The following is a 14,877-nucleotide window of genomic DNA, read 5'->3' on the forward strand; positions in this document are numbered from 1 at the left end:
CCTCGAGCGGTGTGGCCTCGCTCGCTTCCTGGCTTGGCCAAACGCGTGTCCGTGTCACCTCATCGACACCCCTCGGCTCGCACGGCCTTCTCTCAGAGTGCACACGACCTCGAGCGTCTCACCGGCTCACCATGTCCTGGTTCAGATCCAACGAGGGACAGCTGCCCTCGTCGACCAACAACGGCATGTCAAACAACGCCGGCAGTGCAGGCTATGCGCGAACCTCGTCAGCCAGTGCACAGGCACCCAGAGGCTATACAGCCCCTCCCCCCGTAGCTCCTCTGAGACCTGTGCAGAGACAGCCCGTCGACTATGCTTCGGAGAAGTCAGGATTGACGCCGCAGACGCCTCAAGGCGTAAGGTCACCGAGAGGACGACCTGGTATCTACGCCGTCAGAGAGTGCCCATCACAATCGCTTCCCCTCACCAACGTACGCTCGCCAGACACTCTCGGGAGCCCTGCTGATCCTCGACGCAGTGTCTGGCAACGTCTGAGCAAGACTTTCCGCCCTATACTTACGTCAAAGTAAAGGACAGCTTTGTCTTTACTACCATGTTAGCCCTTCACGCTCCAGCCGGTGCTGGCTCACTTAATTGCGCTATCTCTGCCAGAGGATCAACACTAGAGCCAGGATGCATTGGACCAGCGCGCCATCAGCGTACGTGGGCGCAGCTCTCGTTCGCAGGTGCAGGCGACCGCGTACCCGTCGAACTATTCGACGTCCAGAAGCAGCTCGGCCCCGACCATCTGCTGGGCAGCATCACGTTAGAGGTGAACTTGATGTTTGCTTATCTGGCATGATGCTAATGCTGGCACAACAGCTCAGCCTCAAGAATGGCACCGGCGATTTCGACGCCGAGCAGCTTGAGTCGCGCTTCAGAAAGGTCGGTCACTGGTTCCGAGGCTGGACTGCAGATAGCTGACTCCCGATCACAGCAATTTGACTCGGTCATGTTCACTGTCGGTCAACCGCTCGTCTACGAATTTAGCGGCGTCATCTTCCAAGGTAGCGTCAAGAGTCTCAATGTCATGGAGCTGCATGGCGGCGGCCGGGGCGATAGTGCGTCTCTGAGACCTCGCAACGAATCCCTTGCTGAGCATCTCGGCAGGCTTTATGGGTATCCTGATGGCTCAAACGGAATGTACATTCCTCAAAGGAGATGGAAATTTCAAGATCAAAGCCAGCTCGAAGAGGTCAGTCATGACGCTTTCAGACATTGTCAGTGTATGAAGTCGCATTTGTCGACAGAGCCGCCCCGAATGCTATCATACAGCCAAACTTCAAATTCGAAGACATGGGCATCGGTGGTTTGGATGCAGAGTTCAGCAATATCTTCAGACGCGCCTTTGCCAGTCGCATCTTTCCCCCCGGTCTTGTCGACAAGCTCGGTATTCAGCACGTCAAAGGCATATTGCTCTATGGACCGCCAGGCACTGGCAAGACGCTCATGGCACGTCAGATCGGCAAGATGCTCAACTCACGCGAGCCAAAGATTGTCAACGGTCCGGAAATCCTCAACAAGTTCGTAGGCGCGTCGGAAGAGAACATACGCAAGCTCTTCGCGGATGCGGAAAAAGAGGCGAGTCAAGTGACTATGGCTCATCTATTGGCTGATCGCTTGCTTTGCAGTACAAAGAGAAAGGCGACGAATCTGGGCTACATATCATCATCTTTGACGAACTGGACGCAATATGTAAGCAACGAGGGTCTACGGGAGGTGGGACCGGCGTGGGAGACTCGGTCGTAAATCAATTGCTCTCAAAGGCACGTCAACGTGTTCAGAGTCTGCGTGGATTGATCTGACCCGTCTTCCAGATGGACGGCGTAGACCAGCTGAACAACATTCTCTTGATCGGAATGACAAATCGAATGGACATGATCGATGAAGCGCTTTTGCGACCCGGACGACTGGAAGTACATATGGAAATCTCGCTACCCGACGATAAAGGACGACTGCAGATATTGAAGATACATACTGCTAAGATCTTCAAAAACGGCATCATGGAGTCCGACGTAGATGTCAACGAGCTGGCCTCCTTGACGAAGAATTTCAGCGGTGCAGAGATTGGCGGTCTCGTGAAGAGCGCGACCTCTTTTGCCTTCAATCGACATGTCAAAGTCGGCACACAGGCGGGCATAGGCGATGATATCGACAAGCTACGGATCAACCGCTCTGACTTTATGCATGCACTCGAAGAAGTCAAGCCTGCTTTTGGTGTTGCAGAGGAAGAACTTTCTGCAGTCGTGCAGAATGGCATCATTCGATATGCGCCTCACATCGATGTATGCTCGTCGAATACCCTGCACGGCGCGCTGACTCAGCAAGCAGGCGATATTACGCGACGGAGCGCTATACGTCGAGCAAGTCAGAAAATCAGACCGGACGCCATTGGTCAGCGTGCTGATACATGGTCAGCTCTCCGTATATCGCGCGGTCTGCAGCGCTCACGTGCTCACAGGGCCACCATCTGCTGGCAAAACTGCGCTAGCCGCAACAATCGCGATCGCTTCAGACTTTCCTTTCATCAAGCTCATATCGTCGGAGAATATGATAGGCTACTCCGAAGCGCAAAAGATCAATTACCTCAACAAGGTCTTCACTGACAGCTACAAGAGCAAGTTAAGCGTCGTCGTTGTCGATGGCATAGAGCGTATACTAGGTCAGCTCATAGTGATAGCTTCGATATCAAGCCTGATGCCAGCGCAGATTGGGTGCCTATTGGACCACGATTCTCGAATAGCGTTTTGCAGGCACTTATGGTGCTACTATCGAAACGACCACCCAAGGCACGTGTTCACGAGAGCAATCTTGGGACGAGTCTCACGCACGAACAGGGCCATCGCTTGCTCATTCTGGCTACGACATCTTCGACGAGCATGCTGCACGACATGCAGCTCTACGACTCTTTCGCGGCTGATATCCCTGTGCCGGCCGTTGATAATCTCGATAGCTTGATACGGATAGTCGACGACGTCAAGCTGTTCCGCGATCAAGCAGATTTCAAGCGCGCAGTGCAACTACTCCAAAGTGCACGCTTCGGCGAAGACGGGCGATTCTCGATTGGCATCAAGAAGCTGCTGGGCTTGGTCGAAATGGCTCGGCAAGACCCTTCGCCTGCAGACAAGCTCGTATCGGGCTTGCTGAATACTGTTGCCTCCATAGAAGCCATGCGGTGAATGCAGCTCTGTATGCTACTACGCGAAAAGGCCTTCGACGATCATCTGAAGCGTCAACACAACGCTGCCATCGATATCTCGCTGCTGAGATATGTCTAGGCAGTCGCGCCACAGGTCGAGCGCGTCTGCGATGGGTTCCTCGGGACCGATGCAGGCATAGGAAGGCGGAGTTTGCCAATAGCCCTTCTCAGGCGCATTGAGGTCGACAAGCATATGACTGCGATTACTTTGAAAGCGCTTCAGCAATTGCGTTCCGTCGAACAGGCGAAAGGTCGGCTCATACTGTCTTGGCCCGTAGTGCGCCTCAAAAGTATGCTCAAAGTAGTCTGCAGAACCCATATGAGCTTGCCGAGATGTGTGCTGTCTGTGAAGCCATACGTTGAGCATCCACTGGACTGTAAGTCTCTGCGGTGAGCAATGAGTCGCGGTCATAGACGACGAATGAGTTTGTCACGTCGAGCACGATGACGTGATAATCCCAGATGACCGAATGGCGATCATCGGACGTCGATGAGGACGCACGCTGCTCTCGCAGCAGGACCGATCTGGTCTGGTTCGATATGAATATGGCATAGACGGCGCGAGACTCGTCCGCGTTCAGGATCGCCTCGAGCAGCTTATAGACGTTTTCTTCGCAATAAAAGGGAGTATAGGCTGCCGAGATCTGTCCACTGGCTCGTGCTTCGGTATCAGAGGACAAGCTGATCGGCAAGGTTTGCGTCATCGACTGCAAGCTTGAAGCTTCATGACGCGAGCGCGACTGACTTCTGTCGACTCTGTCCGGCCTGTCCGAGTGACGGTCGACACACATTTTACCGATGCATGCTTGACAGAGGACGAGCCCCATCGACGGCAAGATGCCGAGCATAGCCAGCTGGCATGACCTCGGAGCCGACAGCAGCTTGCGCGACGCTGGCTCTCTATCGTCCTTCCCGCTGGTCGACAACGACTTGGCAGGAAGCTCGTCCCAGCATGGACGGAATGCGGAATCTACTGGTCTCATGGGCATCATTAAGAAAGTCAGAGACTCGCTTGCTATACCCGGCTCGAGCTCCGCCAATGCTGCGCCCAGCAGTATACAATCTCCGCCCAAAGTCACTTTTGCTCAGACTTACAAGCGCTCCCCACTAGGACGGAGCCCTCAGAGGGCATCGAGCACTCGCACAGGAGTGTTCGATAGACGCATAGATGGCAAGAGCTCGGTAGACGCGCGATCTGAGACCGCTTCGACAGACAGCTACGGCACGCATGAAAGGCAAGACTCTAATGAGCCCGTCTCGGAAGGGGCATCGAGCGCCGCTGGATCACAAAGGCTGCCATCGAGACAGCCAGGAGCGAGACCTTTCAAGGTGTCCACGACCGTTCCTCCTACTGTGCGACTGACGCGCGCAAACTCCTCTCGCGTCGAGCTGACGCCTACCTCGCCGCGCAAGTCGCATCGATCAAAGCCTTCCACAGCATCACTGCCTTCTCTGATGACCGGGTCTGACCACTTATCGGCGTCGGAGCCATCGCTCTACTCGCCAGGATTGAACGAGGCGCGGCTGACGGGTGCCAATCTTGCAACCATTCCCGGCTTCCCATTATCGCAAGAGCTGTTGCTGGACGACGCAAGGTCGATCAGCTCGGCCCAGAACGTGCCTGCCACATACGGCATCAGCGAGCCGCTCGGCGTTACTCAGGTCTTTCGCAAGCTTCGCGGTGAAGGGTTTGTCCTTGGCCGTTTCGGCACTTTAGCTTGATGCTGAGACGTTGCATGCGGGCAGCCTCAGCAGAGAGTACTGGATGGCTGATGAGAGCAGCAAAGAATGCTACGATTGCGGAACGGTCTTCACCTCCTGGCGACGGAAGCATCACTGTCGCATTTGCGGTCAGATTTTCTGCTCACGCTGTGCCTCCAATGTCATTTCGGGCGAACGGTATGGCCATGATAGCCTCATCAGAGTCTGTAATCTTTGCGTGGGCATCATGCAAGACCGTTCGGACTCTCAGACTGCGCTTGCAACTTCGCAGTCACAGTTCGGTCCGCTGTCGCTCACAAACATGCAATCCGTAGAGTCGCCACCGCAACAAGACATCGATAAACTCCGCAACGTTACGATCTCTGAACCTCTAGAGGCCTCCTTGAAAGGGCCGCAAAGTCAATTCGCTGCCTCGACGCTGTTCCCGCGCAGCCAGTTCACTCGGCTCGGTCACGATTCGTCAGATGGTAGCGCCATCCAACGGTCATTCACCTTCAGTGCCAAGCGCACTTCTTCTGCGGGCTCCGATTATACGGCCGAGACCAGTGTGTCTGACGAGCAGTATTCCGACACGCCGACGAACCTGAACGGCTCCCCTGATATCTCGAGAGCGTCTAATATGGCTGTCAACGGAGATGGTGCCGAAGCGCCTGCTCCGTTCCGCCAAGATCTCGCTCTGGAGGACAGAATAGCTGACATGCCGCGCAACAACACCATTGACTCTAGCCTTGCTAGCTATTTCGGCGACACAGAAGCTATCAGTCGGATCGGCCCTGAATCTAACCCATCTAATTCACCTGACATTGCCGGCGCGGACGCAAGGAAGCAAAGCGTTGAATATCATACTGATCTTGCATCCGAGCCACGTACACCTCTCGCGGTTGACAAATCTGACCATACGGCCAATATCAAAGAGCGTCGCACGCCATCCAAATCTATCAAGACCCGCCCCAGGGGCAACTCTCGGGCCATCGATTTGAGCGCATCCGCAGACTTCAGTGAGCCGAGCCACAGCCATAGCGGCGGCGGCAATTCGCCGGCGTTGTATCGCAGCAGGCGCGGTAGTGGCAATCCAGATCTGCTCGACACATCACGGCAGCACGTACGAGATATGCTGCAGCAGTGTGTTGACAGAGCGAATCTGCCTCTCGCTGCAAGTTGGAAGACGCAGCTGCTTCCGATACTCACATGCATTGCCGATGATCTCAGACCGAATGTCAGAGCAGGCGATCATATGGACGCTCGAAAGTATCTCAAGATCAAGCGCATTGCTGGCGGATTGCCTTCGGCGTCCGAGTACGTACATGGCGTGGTCTTTCGGAAATCACTATTACACAAAAAGATGCCTCACTACTACCGCAACCCTCGCATCATGTTGCTCGCTTTCCCACTGGAATACCACCGAGTGGAGAATCAGCTGATGAGCTTGGAGCCTCTCATAAAACAAGAGAAAGAGTACCTACGCAATCTCGTCAGTCGCATACTGGCTCAACGACCTCATATCATACTGGTCGAAAAGAACGTGTCGAGCATAGCTCTACAGTATCTCGTGGAGGCTGGTGTCGCCGTCGCACGCAACATCAAATCGAGCGTCATCGAAGCAGTCGCGCGTTGCACATCAGCAGATGTCGTCTCATCGATCGACAAGCTTGCGCTGGAACCTCGACTTGGCCGCTGTGCTGAATTTCGTGTCGAGACATTCGAACATGCCCTACTACCCGGTCGTCGACGCACTTTTATACGTTTCGAAGGTTGCACTAAAGAAGCGGGCGGTACGATACTGCTCAGAGGCGGCGATATGGAGACGCTTGCCAAAGTCAAATCGATTCTGCGGCTCATGGCTCTCGTCGTTTTCAGTGCAAAGCTAGAGACATACTTTCTCTTCGACGAGCATGCTAGCTACAACAACCTGCAGCCAGGTCCGCCGATGGATCTCCAGCCTTTGTCAAAGTCTGCACTCATATCGCGCGAGCCGACGCTGGCACAGGATGAGAAAGCAGACGTATCGCGAGAAATTGTGCGCGCTCTCGCTCCTTACAACACGACTGCCTTGTCTGCGTCTGCTCATCTTCGATTTCCGGCGCCATACCCGCTCCGTCGATTAGCCGAAGACGACGCAAAGTTGGCGGTGCTCAGACAAGATGCCTCTCTAGATAACCCCGGCTTTGACACGCTGAACGCCAAGAACGGACAGCTCACACTTCCTGCACGCAAAATAGACAGCAGTGAATTCTTCAGCGACAAGTCAACGCCCGTCATCTCTGGCCGAATAGCGAGCGAGATTAGCGAGGCGGAGCAACGGCATGCGGACAGAGTCAAGGCTTACAATTCTTTCATCTGTCGGCCGGCTACTCTTGATCCGAGCAGGTACCAAAGCATCGTCTATCTCTATGTAAGCTCTCGGAATCCTCTAAAAGATTTGCTCATGAACCGGCAGACACTGGTGAACGTTCACGCTGGTGATAGCTGCGTGGGCCCTGTGCTTCGTACGATTGACTTCTATCAAGACAGCGATAAGACGCTCGGACAGTACCTTGAGGACCTCGTCCTTGCCTCAGCACAACCCTGTTCGAACAAATTTTGCGGCAAACCGATGGTCATGCACGGTCAGAATTACATCCATGGCAATTTCAGATTGTCGATCCTTCAAGAACGCTACGCCTGTCCTGTACCTGGCGCCGAGGACAGGGTCATCATGTGGAGCTATTGTAAAAAGTGCTCAGCGCCCACAGCTTACAAGATCATGTCCGATCAAACATGGAGCCTCAGCTTTGGCAAATACCTCGAGCTGGCATTCTATCATGATCATCTCACATGCCGCTCAGATCGGTGCCAGCACAATGTCCACAGAGACCACGTGCGCTACTTCGCGCTTAAGCACTGGGCTTTTCGCGTGCACATTGATTCCATTCAAGTCAACGAGGTTGTTACACCGCCATTGCGAATCGCAGTCCGTCTCGATACGCGGCTTGCACTCAAAGACGAGGAGTACTCGTCCATACAAAAGAAGATCAAGGCCTTCTTCGACTCGGTTGCGATTCGGACAAAGTCTTTCGACTACGGCTTGATCGCATCGGAAAAGCGGGACACAGCCGCGCTTGATCTAGCAGCGCTCAGTCGTAAAGCAGAAGCCGAACGCGCGGATATTGAAGGGATCCTCAAGACGACGTACGAAGAATCCGGAGCATCGGCCGGCATGAGCCTCAACATCGTCCGGCAGCTGCTGCAGAATAAAGTCATCGCGCTGGAAGGCGACTTTGCTGCATTTGAGCAAAAGTTCCTGCCTGCTTCTGAGAAAGACATCCGCCGATTGACTGGTATTCAGCTTCGAAGGCTTTTCGTTGACAGCAGCGTACCGGCCTCACCCAATCAGCGATCTCCCGTGGCTAGCGTGACCTCTTCGGGTAGCATGCAAGCTATGGCGCAAGAAGCTGCGACATCCTTGGCTTCGGTCGTGGCGCAGACATTGATGGAGGAACCTGCTGAACAGACTGTTTTCGAGCAATTCGGCAATGATACTGCCGAACTGCCGGACCAACCAATTGCAAAGCCAAAAGCGATGGACTTGCTGGCGCCGGCCCCGCCTGATAGTCGATCTCTATTGTCCCCTTCGTTATCGCAGGTGTATCTCCGTCCTATGGCGCACGGCGAAGAAACTTCAGATGCAGCATCAGACTCGGACTCACCCGAAAGAGCGCAGAGATCATATCGGCCCCGTCTGTCACCCAGTCTGAAAGTCGCCGATGCTGTGCGGCGTTTTGACAGCCACGATCATACAAGCAGTGATCAGGCGGCTCGCATCGGCTCGGAGCCTCCTTCGCGGCCCCCAATGCGGCGTGGCAAGACTGAGCAAGCTAGGCCAAAGCCAGCTGCGAAGCTTGGGCACGACACAGCTGCTGCCGGATCCGAAGACGAGCTGAGACCCAAGCGTTCGGGTCTGCTGAGGCGAGAATTACGACGCTCTGGATCGAAAAGTGCAGTCACACGTAGCCCGGCTTCATCGCCTACGCATGCAAGCATCGAACGGGCAACACTGTCTCGCTCCGAAACGATAAAGACGCCTGCTCTATCGCGTCATGGTAGTGGTGTCACCATCAGAACGAAGCGTAGTTCAATCCCACCGGCGACAAGAACGTCAAGTCAGCGCTCGACTGGAGCCGATAGCGACAGTCTATCAATTGTACCTCGCGTAGCAACAATTGGCCGCGCCCCTTCGCCTGCGGCGCTGTCTAGCCGTCCAGCCGCCGTAGCTGCCAGTCGACAGCTTAGCATCAATCCGATCGGTGCATCGTACAAGCCGAAGCGAGCTGTCTCATCTGCGATCGCATCATCTACAAACAACAGTCGAGTGGCAGCCATCACAGAGCATTTTGACAGACTCAGTGAGCAAACGCAACGAGAACGGATGAAGCGACTAAGCGCAAGCCGTGGACGTCGGGCACGCCCCGTCGCCACTGCCAAACCCGTTCTCGAAGTGTTCAGCAATGTGCGAGACGCAGCAAAAGACGACTCCGATGACGAGTACGATGACGAGCACTCAAGCGGCGGAGCAGACGACGAGTTTGACAAAGATGATACCCACGAGGCAGAGGACGAGCCCGAAGCCGCGGATGCAGTCGGAGGACCTGTCGGCGACGCGCAGACTGAAACAGCCAGCCTCGAAGCGACGTCCATGCTGTCCACAGGGGATGAGAAGTCGCCGAAGAAGCAGTCTGCGCTGTTGGCCCAGCACGACTCACTCAACCCACCGCACGTGTTCAGTGAAAGTGAAATGTCTTCGACCGGCACGGAGCGATCGTTCATGAAGACACTGTCAAACCTCTGGTCCTACCGCGCATCAGAATTCACCGCGCTTGAGCATCCAATGTACGTGGTTGTGCGGCCCCTTTCGTCCAAGCTGACGCGCATCGCAGGCTGCCGACCGAACATATCTTTGACAATAACCCAGTCATTGTGCGCGAAGACGAGCCGAGCTCGATCATTGCCTTCTTCCTCAGCTCGAGATCTTACAAAGATAAGATCAAAGAGGTTGTATCATCTCGCTCGGCAACGCGTCAAGACACAAAATCGTCGAACGATATCGAAAACAAAGCGCTCGATCGTGATCCCACTTGGCTTCTGCGAGACTCTCAGCCAGACGGAGCCGACCCGGAGGACATTGCTCGACCGCCTGCAAAGCATTTCAGGCTGCGTATGTTGCGCAGTGAACGTAGCTTGCGGTCAGCTGATCTTGCGCACAGAGGATGTCGATGGTGCCTTGACGTTCTACTGCAAAATCTTTTATGCTGACCAGTTCCATGCGCTGCGCCGGAGCTGTCAATGCGAGGACACCATCATCGAGTCGCTCTCGCGCTGCGTCAAATGGGATGCGTCCGGTGGCAAATCGGGCTCTGCCTTCCTCAAGACACGCGATGATCGTTTCGTCGTCAAAGAGATCTCTCGACTTGAGATGGATGCTCTGCTCAAATTTGCGCCTGCTTATTTTGATTACATCGCAAAGTCGTTTGTCTCAGACCATCCTTCCATTCTCGCGAAGATGCTGGGCTTCTTCCGAATTGGCTTCAAGAATCCAACGACGGGCAAATCGATGCGTCTCGACGTTCTCGTGCTCGAGAACCTCTTCTATCATCGCCAGACGGACAAGGTGCGATCATGCAATGACGTATATCATATATCGAAATGCTGATAGCAGTGCTAGATCTTTGACCTCAAAGGATCTATGCGGAATCGCCTAATCACTGCGACGGGCAAGACTAACGAAGTCCTGCTCGATGAGAATTTTGCGCGAAGTCAGTCCTCCGGACCATCCTCATCAGTATGACGGCTGACCTGTTAGCAGTGGTCCGCAACAGTCCTGTCTACCTGCGCGAGCACAGCAAGAAGCTCCTCCGAACGGCACTGTTCAACGATTCCCTCTTCTTGAGCAAGATGAACATCATGGACTATTCACTCATCGTCGGCCTCGATTCGGAACGCAACGAGCTCATCGTTGGCATTGTCGACTACGTTCGAACGTACACCTGGACGGCTCGCGTCGAGACTTGGGCAAAGGAGTCGACGTTACTCGGTGGCGGCGGCAAGGAACCAACCGTCGTGACGCCCAAATCCTACAAAGCCCGGTTCCGCTCACAGCTCGAAGCCTACTTTCTACTCTCACCCGACAATTGGTAAGCGCAACAGGCGTTTTATCGCTGGCTTGATTTGACATGCTCTGCGCAGGTATACTGAGACTACCGACGCCCTCTCCGAGCCCAACAACTAATGCACAGATCTTGCCAGCCCCTACTTGTCGTTGTATATCCACAGTCACTTGCATTGATCATGGTCAGACGAGGATGGACTTCGCCATTGAAATTTGACGGAGATTGCCGGGCAAGTTTCGCGAATGTCGCGAATGCCGGCCACCCTTTGCCGGCAGCAGGCAGTGATTCACGAGCGCTAATGCTGTCAGGTGCCCCTGGCAGAGCATTACATCGTTTCTCGTTGCGTCCACACAGTCTTGCAGCAAGCTACAAGCAGGTCCGCTGGCAGACATTCGGCATTGTAGAAATTCGAGCTCATTATGTCATCGACAGGCTAACATGGCACCTAACCGGAAATCATCCTCTGAAGCTCCTCCAGGCTATTCCGTACGTTCGTAGGCAGCTCAGAGCATCTAGGCTACTGACAGAGATGGTTGGACAGATTGATTCCTCAGTCGGCCCAATGTACAGGTTTCAAAAGTCGCTGCCTCAACTGCCGGTGCCCAATCTTATAGAAACGGCTGGCAAATATTTGGACTCTGTCCGGCCACTGGTCTCTTCGGCAGATCCCCGAACGCCAGATGCGACGCACGGCGGACCCAACTCGGCTTATGCCAAGACACAGCACATCGTCGAGGAATTCGTCTCGTCTCCGCTTGTCAAGGAGCTACAGAACCGTTTGCGTGCACGTGAACGGGAGAGTGAAAACTGGCTGTCGGATTGGTGGAATGAGGCAGCCTACATGGGCTACCGGGATCCAGTTGTGCCTTATGTGAATTACTTCTACATGCACAAAGCCGACAAGAACCGCGCGACACCGGCTCTGCGGGCTGCAGGTCTAACACGAGCGCTGTTATACTTTCGCAAGCTCGTCGAGACGTACGTCGTTATGCTCGCACCGCCAAGCTAAAGCTGACGCCCGCATAGCGAGCAACTAGAGCCAGAGATGGTTCGGCAAACGCCACTGTGTATGAGCTCATACAAGTACCTGTTCAATGCGTGTCGATATCCCGTCAAGCCAGTCGATACAGCTCGTAAATTCGACGCCGATTCACACAATCACGTCATTGTCATCCGAAAGAATAAGTTCTATGAAGTACCGATTGTTGACACAAAGGGCGAGTGGCTAAGTCAGGCCGACCTGGAGCAGCAATACAATCGAGTCATCGAGCTAGCCGGCCAAGAAGCCGATCAGCATCCCCTGGGCGCTTTGACAACTCAGAATCGCGACGAATGGGCAGATGCCAGGACTGCAATCACAAAGGATCCATCGAACGCGAAAGCGCTGGAACGCATCGAATCGGCTATCATCGTCATTGCGCTGGATGACGCTAGTCCGGTCACTCGCGAGGAAGTCTCTTGGAAGCTATGGGTCGGCGATGGACAAAATCGCTTCTTCGACAAGCACCAGCTCATCGTCTTTGAAAATGGCAAGTCGGGCTTCAACGGCGAACATTCTTGCATGGACGGCACGCCGACAAGTCGCTTGAATGACTGGCTCTTGCGATCTCTTGCAGCGGGCAAGATCGATCTGGGCGCCAGAACAGCGCAACACGATCTGCCGGCACCGCAACAAGTCAAGATCTCCCTGGACACGACTGCCAAAACCGCAATCGCTAAAGCAATCAAGGACCATTCTGAGCTCATGAGCAAGCATCGCCTGACGGTGCTTCACTACGAAGGTTACGGCAAGAATGCCATTAAAAAATTCAAAACGAGCCCAGACTCGTGGACCCAGCTTGTGATGCAGCTCGCCTACTTCAAAATGACGGGCTCCCTAGCGCCAACGTACGAGTCCGCCCAGACGCGCAAGTATAAACTCGGACGGACAGAGGTCATTCGAAGCGCAACCCCCGAAGCGCTTGCTTGGTGCAAAGCTATGGAAGACCCGACCGTATCCGTAAGCAGACCTGTCCCTACCTCAGCAGGGCTGAGCAAGAGGCCATTTTGCAGAATCCGCGTAGACTAGAGCTGCTCCGACGTGCAGGTGCTGCTCATGTCAAGTACGCAACTTGGGCCGCCGATGGCCAAGGCGTCGATCGACATCTGTTTGGTGAGCATATCTTCCTTGATTTTGGCTATAAAATCTGACAAGTCTCGATAGGTCTGAAGAAGTGTCTCAAAGAAGGCGAAGAGCTGCCGGAGCTTTACAACGATCCATCGTACAGCTTATCAGGCCACTGGATCCTCTCGACGAGTCAGCTCTCGTCTGAGCTGTTCGATTGCTGGGGCTACTCAGAGGTAGTCCCAGATGGGTACGGTAAGTCTTCCTCAATTCCTCTGTTGCCTGTCCAGAGCTCATGGTGTCCACAGGCCTTGCGTACTCTGTCAACAACAATACACTCCGGTTCTGCATCACGAGCATGACTGGAGATGTCGAAAGGCTGCGCTACTTTATCGCGGAAGCAGCGACAGAAGTCATGGAGACGATGCAAGAAGCGATCGAGGAAGGCGAAGGAAGAGCAAAGCTGTAGATCTGGCAGAGTTGTAAAGATGCATTGGGTCTGACTTCTAGATGCTGCTGTTGCTGTCATTGCTGTACATACACTTGCGAGCGCCCAGGGATGGGCTTGTCTATCGCTACATACTTGCTGTTCGTCACTCTGAGTCTAGCCGCTTCCACTTTCGCTTGACTTGCTCATAAACGAGCATCGAGATGGTATTGGATGGTATCGCGTAGGCTATCCTCACTTTGATGCCTCGTGTGAATGCGCTGAGGCCGCCGTGAGTCCACATGTATTTGACGATGTTCCGAACACCGCCGTATCTCCCGCCTGAAGTCTGCAATCGCGCCGTGACCGCATCCAATGGATTCGTCAGGGTGACCGCTGTAGCGCATGCAATAGAGGACGAAGCCATGTAGCGCAGCATGAGTTCAGTCTCTGTGAGGCCAAGCTTTGATGCGGGCGGCGCGTTGCTCGTGCGTGTAGAATAGCCTGGTATTAATCGTTTCTGCGAGCACGGAAATGAGATCGAGGAGTGGTCATGAAGAATAAAGCTTACCTTGAGGATTTCGTAGCACGTCCAATAGGCAGACAGCTGAGGCCCGAATAGCGCGGTGCTCATGAGATAGCCTCGATAGAAGCCGCGTAATTTCTCGGTCTTGTAGATCTTGACGAGCAAATTCAACGCGCTCGTGCCGTCCCTGCCTGCCTGCAAACGCGACTTCAACACGTCCAGAGGGGTCCAGATGACGGCAGAGCTAAGCTGGGCCATGATCGCCGCCGTCACAAAGATCGGCAGCTGGTGTATCAGCGAATCGTCCGGGTTGACTTTGCGCATGATCAGGCTCTTGCTGCCTTCAAAGACAGACAGATATGCTGTCAAGGCTGGCACGCCGACTGCTAGAGCGACAGGCAATCCTACGGCAATGTGTCAGTGGAGTACGAGAGCCAAGTCATTGATCGTCTTGCCCGCATAAAGACGTATTCGAGGCGTGGGCAGCAGCTCGCGCAAAGGCGGCAGAGTAGATCCTTTGGCAGTCTGAATGCGTATCCGCATCGTATCCAGCGGATGACAGATCGTCCTGGCGATGATGCCCGACGCTGCTGCGCCTACGAGCACGGCAGGATCGAGATGCAGCAGCTCGGCCAGCGTCTTGTCTGCAGATGCAGACGCCATCTTGGTTTGCTCTGAGCTTGGCGATGTACGGATCACCGTAGGGGCATTCTACTGAGGTGTTCGAGGACTCGTCAAGAGCTGCGTGCGATCGAC

The 14,877-nt window shown here is 54.5% G+C and overlaps 5 protein-coding genes across 5 annotated transcripts; 3 read left to right on the forward strand and 2 right to left on the reverse strand.

Annotated features, from left to right (window-relative positions):
- Positions 1–66: 66 nt before the first annotated feature.
- Positions 67–3,504, forward strand: L969DRAFT_84044 (uncharacterized protein). Its single transcript, XM_014715316.1, has 13 exons — positions 67–431; positions 479–555; positions 613–772; positions 823–885; positions 938–1,061; positions 1,111–1,195; positions 1,251–1,581; positions 1,632–1,766; positions 1,818–2,285; positions 2,332–2,413; positions 2,462–2,662; positions 2,710–2,789; positions 2,838–3,504. The coding sequence occupies exons 1-13, from the start codon at positions 132–134 to the stop codon at positions 3,177–3,179; spliced, it is 2,448 nt and encodes an 815-aa protein (XP_014570802.1). The 5' UTR covers positions 67–131; the 3' UTR covers positions 3,180–3,504.
- On the reverse strand, positions 3,198–3,903 carry L969DRAFT_43985 (uncharacterized protein; the record flags this gene model as incomplete). Its single annotated transcript, XM_014715317.1, has 2 exons — positions 3,198–3,505; positions 3,558–3,903. 2 exons carry the CDS (start codon positions 3,901–3,903, stop codon positions 3,198–3,200), a joined length of 654 nt encoding a protein of 217 aa, XP_014570803.1.
- On the forward strand, positions 3,727–11,259 carry L969DRAFT_84045 (uncharacterized protein). The gene is made up of 8 exons (XM_014715318.1): positions 3,727–4,887; positions 4,946–7,313; positions 7,359–9,787; positions 9,835–10,112; positions 10,162–10,565; positions 10,620–10,710; positions 10,761–11,088; positions 11,141–11,259. The coding sequence occupies exons 1-8, from the start codon at positions 4,037–4,039 to the stop codon at positions 11,181–11,183; spliced, it is 6,792 nt and encodes a 2,263-aa protein (XP_014570804.1). The 5' UTR covers positions 3,727–4,036; the 3' UTR covers positions 11,184–11,259.
- Positions 11,260–11,310: 51 nt separating this feature from the next.
- On the forward strand, positions 11,311–13,941 carry L969DRAFT_84046 (uncharacterized protein). Its single transcript, XM_014715319.1, has 7 exons — positions 11,311–11,440; positions 11,497–11,550; positions 11,606–12,042; positions 12,091–13,063; positions 13,117–13,216; positions 13,268–13,423; positions 13,477–13,941. The coding sequence occupies exons 2-7, from the start codon at positions 11,503–11,505 to the stop codon at positions 13,635–13,637; spliced, it is 1,875 nt and encodes a 624-aa protein (XP_014570805.1). The 5' UTR covers positions 11,311–11,440; positions 11,497–11,502; the 3' UTR covers positions 13,638–13,941.
- On the reverse strand, positions 13,664–14,871 carry L969DRAFT_84047 (uncharacterized protein). The gene is made up of 3 exons (XM_014715320.1): positions 14,577–14,871; positions 14,167–14,525; positions 13,664–14,115 (listed from the first exon to the last, which is right to left on the reverse strand). Exons 1-3 carry the CDS (start codon positions 14,782–14,784, stop codon positions 13,762–13,764), a joined length of 921 nt encoding a protein of 306 aa, XP_014570806.1. The 5' UTR covers positions 14,785–14,871; the 3' UTR covers positions 13,664–13,761.
- Between the last annotated feature and the right edge of the window lie 6 nt (positions 14,872–14,877).

The sequence above is a fragment of the Mixia osmundae genome (genome assembly GCF_000708205.1).
Source record: "Mixia osmundae IAM 14324 unplaced genomic scaffold scaffold_1, whole genome shotgun sequence".
Taxonomy (NCBI): Eukaryota; Fungi; Basidiomycota; class Mixiomycetes; order Mixiales; family Mixiaceae; genus Mixia; species Mixia osmundae.

Bases quoted from the DNA above. Each gene is read 5' to 3' on its own strand.
- L969DRAFT_84044 (XM_014715316.1), top strand. From the start codon at position 132: ATGTCCTGGTTCAGATCCAACGAGGGACAGCTGCCCTCGTCGACCAAC. The intron at 1,767-1,817 runs GCACGTCAACGT...CCCGTCTTCCAG, and splicing joins TAAATCAATTGCTCTCAAAG to ATGGACGGCGTAGACCAGCT. The intron at 2,790-2,837 runs GCACGTGTTCAC...ACGCACGAACAG, and splicing joins TATCGAAACGACCACCCAAG to GGCCATCGCTTGCTCATTCT.
- L969DRAFT_84045 (XM_014715318.1), top strand. From the start codon at position 4,037: ATGCCGAGCATAGCCAGCTGGCATGACCTCGGAGCCGACAGCAGCTTG. The intron at 7,314-7,358 runs GTAAGCTCTCGG...ATGAACCGGCAG, and splicing joins AAAGCATCGTCTATCTCTAT to ACACTGGTGAACGTTCACGC. The intron at 10,113-10,161 runs GTATGTTGCGCA...TCTTGCGCACAG, and splicing joins TGCAAAGCATTTCAGGCTGC to AGGATGTCGATGGTGCCTTG.
- L969DRAFT_84046 (XM_014715319.1), top strand. From the start codon at position 11,503: ATGGCACCTAACCGGAAATCATCCTCTGAAGCTCCTCCAGGCTATTCC. The intron at 12,043-12,090 runs GTACGTCGTTAT...ACGCCCGCATAG, and splicing joins TTTCGCAAGCTCGTCGAGAC to CGAGCAACTAGAGCCAGAGA. The intron at 13,424-13,476 runs GTAAGTCTTCCT...TGGTGTCCACAG, and splicing joins GGTAGTCCCAGATGGGTACG to GCCTTGCGTACTCTGTCAAC.
- L969DRAFT_84047 (XM_014715320.1), bottom strand. From the start codon at position 14,784: ATGGCGTCTGCATCTGCAGACAAGACGCTGGCCGAGCTGCTGCATCTC. The intron at 14,526-14,576 runs GCAAGACGATCA...ACATTGCCGTAG, and splicing joins TCGAATACGTCTTTATGCGG to GATTGCCTGTCGCTCTAGCA. The intron at 14,116-14,166 runs GTAAGCTTTATT...CCGTGCTCGCAG, and splicing joins CGTGCTACGAAATCCTCAAG to AAACGATTAATACCAGGCTA.